General features: G+C 47.1%; 4 protein-coding genes across 6 annotated transcripts in view; 2 read left to right on the top strand and 2 right to left on the bottom strand.

The window, feature by feature from the left end:
* Window positions 1-5,245, bottom strand: part of LOC125954680 (uncharacterized) — a 104,236-nt gene extending 98,991 nt beyond the window's left edge. The window contains exons 1-2 of the mRNA XM_049685165.1: window positions 5,160-5,245; window positions 2,509-3,507 (exon numbers count right to left, since the gene is read on the bottom strand). Coding sequence (XP_049541122.1) covers window positions 2,509-2,599 — 91 coding nt within the window. The 5' untranslated portion in view covers window positions 2,600-3,507; window positions 5,160-5,245. The remainder of the gene's footprint in view (window positions 1-2,508; window positions 3,508-5,159) is intronic.
* An 851-nt stretch (window positions 5,246-6,096) lies between these two features.
* Window positions 6,097-10,305, top strand: LOC125954688 (protein henna). 2 transcript variants are annotated; one of them, XM_049685180.1, is made up of 4 exons: window positions 6,097-6,279; window positions 8,635-8,941; window positions 9,018-9,640; window positions 9,714-10,305. In XM_049685180.1, the coding sequence occupies exons 1-4, from the start codon at window positions 6,250-6,252 to the stop codon at window positions 10,098-10,100; spliced, it is 1,347 nt and encodes a 448-aa protein (XP_049541137.1). In that variant the 5' UTR covers window positions 6,097-6,249; the 3' UTR covers window positions 10,101-10,305. The 2 variants fall into 2 exon arrangements, with proteins under 2 accessions (XP_049541137.1, XP_049541138.1); XM_049685181.1 differs by lacking the exon at window positions 6,097-6,279 and adding an exon at window positions 7,329-7,528.
* Window positions 10,306-11,610: 1,305 nt separating this feature from the next.
* On the top strand, window positions 11,611-12,633 carry LOC125954693 (uncharacterized). Of its 2 annotated transcripts, XR_007469049.1 has the most exons (3): window positions 11,611-11,671; window positions 11,863-12,084; window positions 12,152-12,633. XR_007469049.1 is itself a non-coding variant. In XM_049685186.1 (2 exons), exon 2 carries the CDS (start codon window positions 12,184-12,186, stop codon window positions 12,514-12,516), a length of 333 nt encoding a protein of 110 aa, XP_049541143.1. In that variant the 5' UTR covers window positions 11,991-12,070; window positions 12,152-12,183; the 3' UTR covers window positions 12,517-12,633. The 2 variants fall into 2 exon arrangements, 1 of the variants encoding a protein (XP_049541143.1); XM_049685186.1 differs by lacking the exon at window positions 11,611-11,671 and having other exon boundaries at window positions 11,991-12,070.
* A 348-nt stretch (window positions 12,634-12,981) lies between these two features.
* The window catches only part of LOC125954681 (circadian locomoter output cycles protein kaput), a 12,706-nt gene continuing 12,538 nt past the window's right edge, over window positions 12,982-13,149 (bottom strand). Inside the window, exon 8 of the mRNA XM_049685166.1 lies at window positions 12,982-13,149. This exon is cut by the window's right edge and continues 2,591 nt beyond it. The gene's annotated coding sequence lies outside the window, so the exon portion shown is untranslated.

Genomic DNA, 13,149 nt, shown 5'->3' with positions numbered 1-13,149 from the left:
AAACTGGAAGAGCAAAGGCAGCGAAAGAACCGAAGCGCTACGCGTGTACCAAAATTGAATTGGCTTACTAACGCGCTGCAGGAGCCGGAAAATAGTTTTTCACTTCGCTCAGCGTGCGTCACGCTCACTTGAGCGCATGATGCATCGAGACCGGACCGGTGGCATTATTAGGCGGCAATCCTTCTTACTGCTACTACCGTCGACCAGGATTCGGACACTTGGCCATCCCGTCCGAGAGTACTAAAATGAGGAAAGTTTAGTCCTTGGCCGCCAGCATAGCACTCGTTCGGGCGCCCCTTTCTCTAGCGGCGAGTATACTATAGAGATTCGCCACATCTTAATGCTCGAATGCTGAAAACAGGGTTTTGCAGAGTTTGGTTAGAAGAGAAGGAAGCCCTCATCGATGCAGTGCGGAGATGGAACAGATTTATGGGTGGTAGGAGCGCGTCCCCTTCAAGGGTGGGTTCAAGAAAGAAAGAGGGATTCATTGCATTGTTTCTGAAAAGACGCGAAACCGAGACTTATAAGTTGAACTTTGCCGTGTGTTTGCCCGTTCCTTTGTGCTTCTTTGCGTACTTTACGGTCATCGAGACATCGAAGTTCAGAATCACCCAAAAAGTTGGTAGGGTAGTCAAGAGAAAGGGAAAGGAGCTTTTCTTTGGCAACCAATTGTTCGACGGATTCAATGTAAAGCAGCGACAAGTTTAAAGGGAACGCGCTTATCGCGCTCGTAGCTAATCTCTTGGTTTGTTGATAAGAACTTTTAAAGACGGTCACTGGTAAACGAGTTCATTAAACCAGCTGATGTACAATTCTGCTCTGTCTTTTCAGTACTTTAAAATAATTAACTTGCCTTAAGCATCTTTTAACAACAATCCACAAAACATTTTCGTCGAAATGTGTGGATAATATTAGAAGTAATAATATTTATATGACAGCAAAGGCGCGTCAATAACCAGGAATATCCCATGACATTTGTATTTTAATCAACGAAAGTAGTATTGTGCTCGATTCCATAACACAAAACATGCCTATTCCTGTCATATGTTAATTGCAAATAGGCAACGGACATACTGCGTATGTTGTTTTCAGCTATCCAGCTGCAAACAAACATGACAAACCTTCGTATCCTTTTTACTCTCAGTTGATTTGGTTCTGATGGTGTTGCTCGGTAAATTGCTCGGTTCAAAACAACTTTCAATTCCATTACAAAAAAAGGAATGCCATATGTTCCGTGAATTTCACGTGAGATTTTTCACAATTCTCTCGCCAATCAACTTCACTGTTGATTTACAACCTTTTTTAATTAATAAATAACACTGTGTAAATCTATTGTTTTGGAATACCTTCGTAATGATACAAAAGAAATGGGCATGAGCTTGGCTTTGTATTATCTGCTTATGCCCATAAATATTGTTAGTACAAGTATTTTTGCTACCAGAGAATACCAAAACAACCATGGAAACAGTGAAATTGTTTTAAGGCATTCTCTTTATAATAGTATACCTATCGTAGCATGTAACGTCTTGCTAATCAAAACACTTACAGTCTTCTGTAGTACACTAATAAGCACTTCTCATCTTCATCTCCAACACCATGGCATTATTGATCGCGACATTGTCCTGTTCCCACAGAATTAGCTCGACACATAAAACTTCATTTACTACCGCTGAGGTTGAACAACATATAATTGGCCAATAGTTACATTATTGTTATTGTTCCAGCAGAGCTGTTGACTGTGAATCGATAAAGAAATCTAATCTTTAAGCCACTAGGTGTATACAGTGTTGATGGTGGACCGGGCAAGTTCAAGATTAATGCTTGTCGATTTGTAATCTGTCTAGCTGTTGCATTTACTGCTTTTTGAAACAATGTTTATGAGTCCAGAGTTGTCACTTTTGTCTTTACGTGTTCTTGGGCTTCATTAAAAACCTTATTAATATTAAATTAATCTTTTAAAACTGCGTACAAGGCTCTGCTCCTAATATTATAGATTCGTTTTGCAATCGGTTGCTTCTTCCTAATTCCATTCAAGTCCAATTCCAAACGTTTTAGAGCAAATGATTTGTTCCGTGTACGGTACAGAAATCGTTTAAAGCTATAGCTTGGTTGTCACAATTGATGAGACTTTCAGTTCAAACTCAGCTAATTGCTAATTAATGAATAAACATTTATCAATCCTCTAGCGAGCCTCGCTCACCAGCAAAACATAATCAATTATGAATTGCAAAGAAAGCGCTTCTTATCGTCTACCACAAGAAACCCTCCATTCCTTGCTCCCCTTCCTCATCATCCGGTTTGTCGTCAAGCCCAAAATAATGTTGATTTGTCACAGCCGCACATTCCGCCATTAATCTCATTTAATAAAGCCCTTACTGTCTCATTTAATAGACGAACGAAGGACGGTTTGAAGGGCGGGGTGGAGTGGAGAGCCTTTCAAGCCTCCTCTAACGCTAACGGTAATGGACAAGCCACAACGAGGAACAAGACTGACTGGTTCGCACTTACCGGAGTCCCCGAGGAGCTGCACGGTGGCACCGACCGACAGCACCACCACCAGCAGCAGCAGCAGCAGCAGAGGAATTATCCTTAACGTCATGGTGTCTTGGTGGTTGCTTCGCTTGTCGCCGACGACGATGTTGCCCTCATGTGGCGAGGGACGGTCGACGGAGGGGGGTTTTGGGTGTCGGAAAATGGGGCGGAAAAGTTCTCACCTCACCTCCAACCGTTCGGCTCCCCCTTGGTCTCGCGTGTGTTTCGTTTGGTTCTGTTAGTTGTGGCCGTGGCGAGATATGATTTTCACAATTTTCCTCTCTCTCTCATACACACACACTCACACACTGCGGAAAAAGCACTAAGAGAAGGGAGGCCGCTTCTCGTTCCCTCTCCCTACACACTACGATACCGGTCGACCACCCAGGACCACCTCGAGGCACCTTCTCATTCACATACACACACACACCTCACGTTGGCGATGAATCAAAACTCAAACTTGGGATAACCCGGGGGCTTGGAGCCGGAGTTGGAGCACCGAAGCTCCCTTCTACGGTGCGGCCAACCGGTGAAGTCGAAGGAAGAATGGGAATGAAGCGATTCTTTTCCTTAAATCCCGGGCTTTTGGCGGTCCCGGCACAATGATGAATCGTTGGGCTCAAGGGTATGTATGTGTGCCACCGTCGCAGCCGCCACACCAACGGCCGCAACAACACCACTGGTCCCCCCGCCCCGCACCGAGCAGCACACACCGGTCGCAGATCCCGGGACTACTAAATATGCTAAACTTATTTCAAACAAAACACACTAGCACCGCCGCACACAGACACCGCATAAGGGGTAAGGGGAGTCGCACACACTACCGGCAATCGCACACATACACCTATCGCGTGCGGGCACAAACACACAGCTGGAGTACACTTATGCGCCACGCGACACCAACTCCCTTTCTCTCTCTATCTCTCTCTTTGCTTCACACACAACTCAACACACACGAACTGGAAATCTAATTCACTTTGCAAGCAAAAGAAAAAGAAATGGTTGCCGAGTTATTTTGGGGGGAAGGCGAATGAGAAAACTTTGCTTTCTCTCCGTGCTACGGCGTGTCACACACCGGGTGACGGTATGTTAGTAGGCCTTGAGGACAAGAAGCAGCAGCTGCCTGTCTACTGCATACAGCACATGCATGCACAGTGCCTCATATGATCATCGCAGCATCCCGTGCTACAGGCCTACTATTCTAGCGCAGAGAAATGACGACCGGCAGGCGACCTGCGACCAACACTTCAACAACTTCGAGTACCCCACCCGTCGTCAACCTGCAGGCATACCCCCCGGGTGGGTGCAGAGCTGGAATTAATTTAACAATCCTTTTCCGAGTTCCTCCACTTTTGTGTTCTGGGAACCACCTTCAAAGCCTTCCCGGTGGAGAGAAACAAGAAGGAACAATTAAATGTTTCCAGAGCACGCCGGGGGTTTGCTCCAGAGCACGCCGGGGGTTCCAGAGCACGCCGGGGGGGTGGAGAGACTTTTGATAAAATTAGATTGAAATGAGTGAAGTGCCATGCCTTTTCGCCTGTTCCATCTTGCTGGCGGTTTTCAACGGGAGCGACCAACAACAACAGCGACAGCTGCGGTCCTCATGATGAACTGAACTTGACAGAAACGATACATCATCGCGAGGGAAAGCGAGCGAACGAGCGCTACCTTTTTGGCGAAACGGAAATGGAACTCCAAGTGAAAAGCAAACGCCAGGTTAAAATCTCTGCAAAACCGACTCACACATACACACACACAAGTAATTGAAAATGCTGCTCAAAGCGGCCTAAACAGTGTATTGAACGACCGAAGGACGAAGGACGCGAAACGATGAGCGGATCAAACAAATGGCATTAAAATACGAAGGGCTGCAACATCAGCATCCCTTCTTTGATCTTTGATCGTTGGAATGAGTTTTCCCACCCTGCAGACGGAAAAAGGAATTGTCTGAACCCCTCCTGTGTCATCCCGGACGCAGGATAATGTGTTCTCGTTGTTTGTCCCACTTGTCCCGGGCAACCTGGTCGTCGCCGTTCGTAGGCCTCACCGTACACCGTACAGAATCGGATCGATTCAAACCGGGAACGGGATGGCAGTTTTCCCATCACCAACTTGGTGTGAGTGTGTGTGTGTGTGTGTTCTGACGTTTCCACCGACGACCCCGGCACGATGTTGCTCGAGATGGATGAATCACGTTTTTCCGGATCGAGCGATCGATTCACCGGGCACGAGGCGTTTGCTGCTGGCCGATGTTCACCGAACCGGATACAGACCGGAGGAAAGGTCCCTTTTGTGGAGAGGGTTTGGTGGCGAGCGAACGGATGATGAGGGGCAAGCTAATAACGACACGGCCGGTGGATCCGATGATGGCTTTTGTTCCATTTTTTGCTGTTGTTGTTGTTGTTTCCATTTCTTGACCTTCACGGATCACATTGCAAACACCACAAGACGTCTACGGGGTCTCCAGAAAACTGTTGTTTGTGGGACAGTTTGTGGACAAGTCACACCGTACCGATACTCGTGCCTTGAGTAAAGCTACACTTTCAATCAATTCAAGACAATCCATTTTTCTATTAAACTTTATCACGTGCAAGCACAACAACTCGTAGAAGGATAGCGAGCCATACCAACGGGTACACGCCGTAACAAGACAAACCGAACGAATAGTCTACGCACAACGCACGCAAACTACACAGAACCGTACCGTCCAACGTCCATGCGAAAAGTGGGCCTCGGAAAAGTGGGAAACGTATACACGCCATTGCCCAGCACGCTGCCGGGATCACATCCTTGCCACTTCCGGCCACCACGGTGTTCGGAAAACCGAAGTACTACCGAAGTAGTAGTAGTGGCCACTCGTGCCTAGTGTTCACCGAATGTCAACAAAGCGAATGAATGAAATGAATGCTTACAGATTCTAGTAAACGGGTTCACTACAGTGCGTAACAGCGTTAGCGTTTCATAGCGTTTAAAAAATCTCGAATAAAAATAATTAAACAATATGCTAGTATATACGTCATGCAATACTGGGACATACTACTACGTAGTGGAGTCGACGGACAACATGAAAACATTCAACAATATTTAAGATCCGTCGACAGCCACGACAGGCCACGTACAGCATTTGAACCTTACAAATAATAATCATTCAAAGACCATACACTTTGCCCATACACCGCATTTCCATACACGTGTTACCACTTAGCGATCGTGTTTAGAATGCTCCAGAGACTGCTGGGCACGTCAATACTACGGAAACAGGAATAACTGGATGCTGTCCATCCAGCCAGCAGTGCACATGGCCGTGTGCATCTGAAATTGGATTCAAAACGTACGATCCTGCCCCCGGGGCCACGTTGCAGGTTGCGCTTATCTTGTTACTATCTGGCGCAGGGAGGGGACCATATATCTCTCTGTCCCTGTCTCTCGATCTTTCTCCCTGACTCTCTGTCACTCCGCCCGGTTGCTTTTCTTCGCTTAATCCTTCCGCTCCGCTTTGACTCGATCCATCGACGAGGTATGATCAGTCGTGCCGGTGTCAGCTCTCCGTTCAGTTCTACTTTTACTTTCGTGTGCAACGGACCAGGAAGCAAAGAAGCAGCCCTTGCTCTGTTTCTGATTTTTTTTGTGTTAGATTTTTAGTGGTGTTTAGTGTTAGTTTTTTGTTCTGAAGCGTTCTCTCTCTTGACAAAAGCGATCATCAGCACCAGTATCATCATGTATCGTTTGAACCAGGATTTGGAGAAGGTAATAGCAGTAGTACGATAGTGGATGTAAAAAGTATGTTAACAAACGAGAGGCTTTATTGAATTGAAACCATATTAAGCGATCGTAGCCGTAAGCGTCGATCTAACATTAGAAGTCAATCTAGAATCCTTTTAAGATGGGAGTGTGACACAGAAATTGAGTATTGAAATGGGTTTTTCCTTGCGTAGAAGTTAGAGAAAGATTAAAGTGTGGCAGATCAATCATAAACTGAAGAAAAAAATTAACCAAAAACTATTAGCAGCAGCTTCCAAACGTCGCGTTGCAACAAACATTACTCGATCTCCATCCAGCTCGTTCCGTTTCCCAAATCCACCATCGTACTGGCCACACACAGACACGAGCATCCATGATGTCCTGTCACATCTACTCAAAATCTGTCTGGCCGACCTAATTGGTGCCAGTCACCCCACGAGTCAACCAGCCGTAGGTTATCAAAAAATTTAATTTAAAAATATCACTGTATTAAGACTACACCGTGAGGAGCGAGCCTTATCGATCAGTTCGAAGTAGAAGAGGATCAACGGTAAACAAAACTTCGATTTTCATTCTTGGGCATTGCATCGAGTTTGGGAGGACCAGCCAGCGGATTTCGGTCAGCTCACGGTGGAACGGCGCGTCATCGATCGAACGATCGGAACCCAATTAGTGTCAGACCTCGATCGAGACCCAATCACTCTCCCTCCTGCTCACTCATTCCACCGTGACTGTGTGATAACGAGGGGGGCAGGTCAGCGCTAGAGCAGCGAACGTCATTTGTCCGTTCTCTTATCACTAGGGAAACCGTTGGGCCACCGCTACTACCACGCGTAAGAGTGACGTTATCGCTTCACGCTTTTAGGACACCTAAACAATCTAACGCACAATCCTGCTGGTGTCTCGGTCCTCGGCATCGGCATCGTTGGTTCGTGTGTTCTCGCTTGTTCGCCGTATCGCTGGCTTCGCCCCGCTACCCATCCGACCTACTGCAGCTCATGGGGATTGATTTAAATACTTTCAGCTGTGCACCGTAGCCCTCCAGTAATCGCTTAGCGAACGTCTGAGACACTGGTACGAGCGTACGGTCCACGCCATAAAGATTTGCTGTTTTGAAAGTGTCCGTCAAAGGTGTCTTTTTGTGTGATCTTTCTAGTGATCGGTCGGAGAAGTACATATTTCGAAGAAGTTTTTACAGCACAATTCATTCCAACAACTCGTTGCCACCATGTACGAACGTCAGGAATCGCAAGGGGTACGTACTAGAGCATGGAATGGCCGTAGCGCTTGTTGTGATTGCAATGTTCCGGAAGCACATGCACGTACACGTTCAGCTGTTTTTCTCAACCAGTAGATTAGCCACTTCAAAGTCTAGATCCTGTTGTTGAACAAGGCATTTTGAGCAGAGTGCTGTTACTGTGTCTGATACAGAACGATTCTTGACATCATGTAAACGGTACAGCTGCCCCACTCTGGTAAACACCCGACTCGGAAGAGGAACTAGGAACCATCTTTCTAGTCGCTTCTCATTATCGCTTGCCTCGATTCTCTCGATTGATCTTTACCCTCGCGGCCACGAAGCGCACACGGACACTAAGAGCCTCTTTGTAGTGTCGCTTTCACAATTGGCACACAATTCGATTCCGCATGCCCCCACAATTGCACTCAAGCAATAATGATCGCCCTGCCCTGCAATATCGGTGATGAAGTACCAGCAAGTACCAGCAAGTACAATCACCTCGCGGTCCGCGTCAATGTCACACGGTAGGCCTGCGGCTGGGCTACTACGATTGATGGTAAACCGGTTTTTCCTCAACCACACACCGGGAGGGAGCTCCTTGTGTTGTTTAGGTGCGTTCATCAAGAGCCCATTGACGGGCGACGACGATCGACAACCCGTGATCACCGTTCGGATCGTCACCGTTGAAGTCTGTCGTCTTGGACACGCGGAGTTCGCAAACTCCGTTCGCGGGAAATAACGATGTTTTGGCAATTCTCGCGCGGTGTTTCATCAGCATCGTCATACGACCGCGCTACTACCACGTGAAGGACAAACGAGGCGAACGGGGCGGGGAGGAGAGAAAATACGCGGAAATACATCGCGGCATATGTACCACAATGTCGTGCAGCTTCGAGTCGAGTGGGAAATCCGAACTGTGCTTGACGAACGAGATCTAATTCCCGCACTGAACTACGCCGCCGTCGTGAGCGGCACATATAAAACCATTCTGCCAATGCCATTCGGTACTCAGTTCTGCCAGTGATCCTGTCGGTTCACGATCACCTTCAACACGCTTTTCGATAGCGCTTTTGTCTTTTGTCGATTATCTTCACCTAACCGATCGGTCTCTCTGTTCCTAGCCCACGCTCAAGGAAGGTGGCTCGTACATTATGGAAGGACATGAATCGGCCGAAGCGAAGAACGTGTGCATCATATTCTCACCGGAGCAGGAGGAAGCCGGCGCGCTGGCTAAGATGCTGAAGATCTTCGACGATCATCGGGTTAATCTGCTGCACATCGAGTCGCGCTCGTCGACCCGTGGTCCCGGTTATGAGTTCATGGTGGAGTGTGACGGTAAGGGCGGTACTCTGGGGACAGCCATCGAAGCCATCCGTGAGCGCAGCAACTACTTCAACATCATCTCACGGGACTACAAGGATAATGAAGGTAGGTGTTAGGGAAGAGGCACCTTATCGACCTAAGCGTGTAATGAATAACTGTATTTTATTATTGTTTTCAACAGCAACGGTTCCGTGGTTCCCGAGGCGTATCCGTGATCTTGATCGGTTTGCGAACCAGATCCTTTCGTACGGTGCCGAGCTCGATTCGGATCATCCCGGTTTTACCGATCCGACTTACCGGGAACGGCGCAAGTACTTTGCCGACATTGCGTTCAACTACAAGCACGGTCAACCGCTACCGCATGTCGATTATACGGAGGCTGAGATCAATACCTGGCGTACGGTGTTCAATAATCTGACTAAACTCTACCCAACGCATGCCTGTCGCGAACACAATCACGTGTTTCCGTTGCTGATCGAGAACTGTGGTTACCGTGAGGATAACATCCCGCAGCTGGAGGATGTCTCGAACTTCCTGAAGGATTGTACGGGCTTTACGTTGCGACCGGTTGCGGGGTTGCTGTCGTCCCGTGACTTCCTCGCCGGGCTTGCCTTCCGGGTGTTTCATTCGACGCAGTACATCCGTCATCCGAGCAAACCACTCTACACACCGGAACCGGACGTGTGCCATGAGCTGCTGGGCCATGCACCCCTCTTTGCGGATCCTTCCTTTGCGCAGTTCTCGCAGGAGATCGGTTTAGCATCGCTCGGTGCTCCGGATGAGTACGTCGAGAAGCTGGCCACGGTAAGACGCGCATGCCATTGTGCCATTCATACGGAACTGAGGTGAAACATTTAACATTTGCTTCTTTTTACAGTGCTTCTGGTTTACGGTCGAATATGGAATGTGTCGCCAAAATGGAGCCCTGAAGGCGTACGGTGCGGGGTTGCTGTCCTCGTTCGGGGAGCTGCAGTACTGTCTCACCGATAAGCCGGAGCTGCGCGAGTTCGATCCGGCCAAAACATCCGAACAAAAGTATCCGATCACCGAGTACCAACCGGTGTACTTCGTGTCCGACAGCTTCGAAGATGCAATCCAGAAGATGATCAACTACGCCAACACGATCCCGCGCCCGTTCGGTGTCCGGTACGATCCATACACGCAGAGCATCGAGATCCTCGACTCCGTGCCGCAGATCAGCAACCTGATGCGCAACATTCACAACGAGTTCGAGGTACTCCAGAACGCATTCAAGAAGCTCTAGGGGATGTGTATGTGTGTGCTGAGTGCGCGAAATAGGTGCTATAGATTTAGGTTTAACGAAACATTTAACTACTAGAGGTTATAGTTTTAAGAGGCTCTACAAGCTGCTCTGTTATTGTGTCGAGTTTTTTTTTATTCTTTGTTTGTTTAACAGCAGCGCCCAACAAGTGCAAAATAAAGCTCATTGCTCTCTCTATGTACGACAATTTAAAACCTTATCTCGCATAAATCAAGAACCTCCCGAAATGTTTTTGTGTATGCTAACGATGCCCGCAGGTTCAGATTGATAACTGTGCAGCACGCTATCAGTGTAAAAAGTAAGGCGCCAGTGTTTGACCAAAAACGAATAAACACAACAGATCACACAAAACACCCAAACAACGCGCTTTCGGGTGGCCCTGATCTTGAGCCCCTCACCAGTGCACGCCCAATTGCTAGTGCAATCAAGCGTATCTGCAGCGCTGCGAGGTCAGGCGAGGTGGTTGATTAAAGTGAAACTTTCTGTCCCCGTTTTACTTGTTCAACTCGGTGCATTCCACACCAGGATCGATCGACAATTCTTCTGCTCACGCTCAGCGATCGTGCCATCATGATGACCGTCCTTTTTTATTATTGTTGAGGGGAAAAGGGGTTTCGAAACTGAAATCAATTTACGTAGTCGCGGTAAATCATCGAAACGCCGAATCATGCAGGCAAAAAGTAACAACAAATGCGTAGTATGGGTTCGCAATGTTTTGATTAACCGCTTATCATCATCTATTCGGCGTTCTTCACAATCCAAAGTGGGTTTTTTTGCTATGGGTTTCTTTTTTTACTTTGTTTGTTAGTGGCGTGGTTTCGATCCCGTCTCTGGTAGGTTTTCAATTCGGAGTGCTTCAATTCCCAGCATTCGTAGCATAACTGTAGGCTGCAAACCGAAACCAGAGTTTCGATGCCTACTACGATTACGGATGGACTATGAGCAATGCGATCGAAAACACTTTTGTTTGGGGGTTGTAGAAATAAAGGTAAAACCATTCACCAACTTTAATGCCATTCCAGCTACTAGAAAAAAAACTTCTAATTTCACATTAACATGGAGTTGAACGCAAGCTGAACACACAATACGACAGATTTTTGGGATCGTGATGGGAAAATGATCGTAATAGAGTCCACACAACCCACCGTTGATTTAATTTTTTTCAGTTCCTAAGATATGATTTTCGATAGAATTTATGCGGCAGTTGGTGACGATGTGAGTGATCGTGGCGATGGTTGGTGCTCGTGAGAGCGCATTGATCGTTTGCATGTGCTGGCAAAAGAATGTTGCGATCTAACGTTAACGGCGTTGGGTTCTAACGGCCGCTCAGGGAGTGGTCGACCGGGTAGAGCCGGCTTTTTGCCAGTTGTGCTTCGTCAGCAATTTTGAATTCAGCCGCCACAGGCCTTTGGTGTGGTTGTGAAGCGCGTGCTAACAGACACTTTCCTGGTCAGGCCAACCATCCTCATACCTCATTCAACCAGTCGCTTCGCATCAGATGTTCGTCGCCAATTCCTCGTTCACCGTAACTCCCGTAATTTCTGTACCACCTGGTAACGTCCTTGGCAACAGACATCGTTCTTACCTACGTCCTTACAAGCAATAACGTATACCTGCGGCCCAATGCATAGAGATTCTATGTATCCTTCCTGTACCCTCTATTCTCTACCTCTACCTTCTCCAACATCCGTAAATTTTATGAGAACTATTCTACAGTAAATAAACTTCATTTCACGTTTTACAGTTCGCGAACACAGTCATCTTCGTCAAGTAAACTCGTTCTTAGCTGTGCTGTGTACAATCAATCACCAAAACGGTGTTGCAGTGTAGTTGGTACGAGACGCTTAAAAAAGTTGCAAAAAATAGATCCAACAAATTCCCAAAGTAAATCCGCTATCCGAGTTATACATTCCGAAGGTTTTAAGCCGTTTCCTCAGGAGCGTTTCGATAGGGTACGGGTTTGCCGGTAAATAGAAGTGGAGGGTAATCCATGACCCCGACCCCATAGTCACAGAACATCTTATAACCAACAGGAACACAGCGCAAAGACGTCGATCGCACGAGTATGGAGTTCCTGATAGCTGTAGTGTTGCATGCGAAGGTGGACTGGATGGTCCCGTTAGTCCGAACAATTACAGCCATATTCAACTTGTTTTTCTGGACAGTTATAGTCATTTGTGACTGGGTGGCCCGAACATCTAGAGCCGTGCGGGGCTGGTTGGACGAGCGCAGGTTCCGCCGGCTGTCACGTGGACCTTGCATCAGGGGTGATCCGATACGGGCATGGGAGGTTGCCCGGCTCAGCCCTGAGGAGTACGAGGATCTCTGGAACGCAGGTTTGGGGGAAGCCCTACGGAGATGGGAGTTCCCCGACGAGGAGGAAGAAGACGAGGAGTGAGGAGGAAGAATAAAAATGAAGTTATTCACAAAACGTAACATTATACCGTTATTAAATTTAAGTGCTATGCGGAAAGAAATGGAATAATTTGCTCTTCTGTCGTCGAACGAGCGAAAGGTAAGGCCCGCCGAGGTTGCTGTTGTGCATGGTTAGAAATAACTCCAATCGTGGGTCCTGCCGATCAAGATGAGCTAATTTTTTTAAGTACAACAGAAACCATGCCGTTTAAATATTTAACTTGTGTTTAGCTTGTCTGCTCACGATCAGTTGATGAAACCTGCTACGGCAAAAAAGCTATTCTACTATAACGTGACTTGATAACGTGAAGATGCAGCGATTGCATCAAAAATGAAAAAGAAGCAGAAAGATGACAACAGAAATCTAGTAAAAGCTGAATGTTATTGCCACAATTGTCTGTATTCATATTACATTTGTGTAAAGAAAGGATAATTATTAACAGGGTGCACATCAAATACCGCCGTCAGATTAAAAAAAACACGTGAGAAGAAGCAAAAATCAAGATTAAACCAACTCCAGTTCAATCAGGTAGATTTTTTGCCTCTCGTTTTACCGGAACTATGCTTTGTACATTCGGCTACGATGAAGCAAAACTGTAAAAAAGAGCTGCCATAT

Source organism: Anopheles darlingi, chromosome 3 (genome assembly GCF_943734745.1).
Source record: "Anopheles darlingi chromosome 3, idAnoDarlMG_H_01, whole genome shotgun sequence".
Lineage (NCBI taxonomy): Eukaryota > Metazoa > Arthropoda > Insecta > Diptera > Culicidae > Anopheles > Anopheles darlingi.
Note: the sequence above shows the minus strand (reverse complement) of the source record. Positions and strands in the feature narration are given on the sequence as shown.

Excerpts from the sequence above, each read along its gene's own strand:
- LOC125954688 (XM_049685180.1), top strand. The coding sequence starts at position 6,250 with ATGTATCGTTTGAACCAGGATTTGGAGAAG. Across the intron at positions 8,942-9,017 it reads GGACTACAAGGATAATGAAG|CAACGGTTCCGTGGTTCCCG; the intron begins GTAGGTGTTAGG and ends TGTTTTCAACAG. Across the intron at positions 9,641-9,713 it reads ACGTCGAGAAGCTGGCCACG|TGCTTCTGGTTTACGGTCGA; the intron begins GTAAGACGCGCA and ends TTCTTTTTACAG.
- LOC125954693 (XM_049685186.1), top strand. The coding sequence starts at position 12,184 with ATGGAGTTCCTGATAGCTGTAGTGTTGCATGCGAAGGTGGACTGGATG.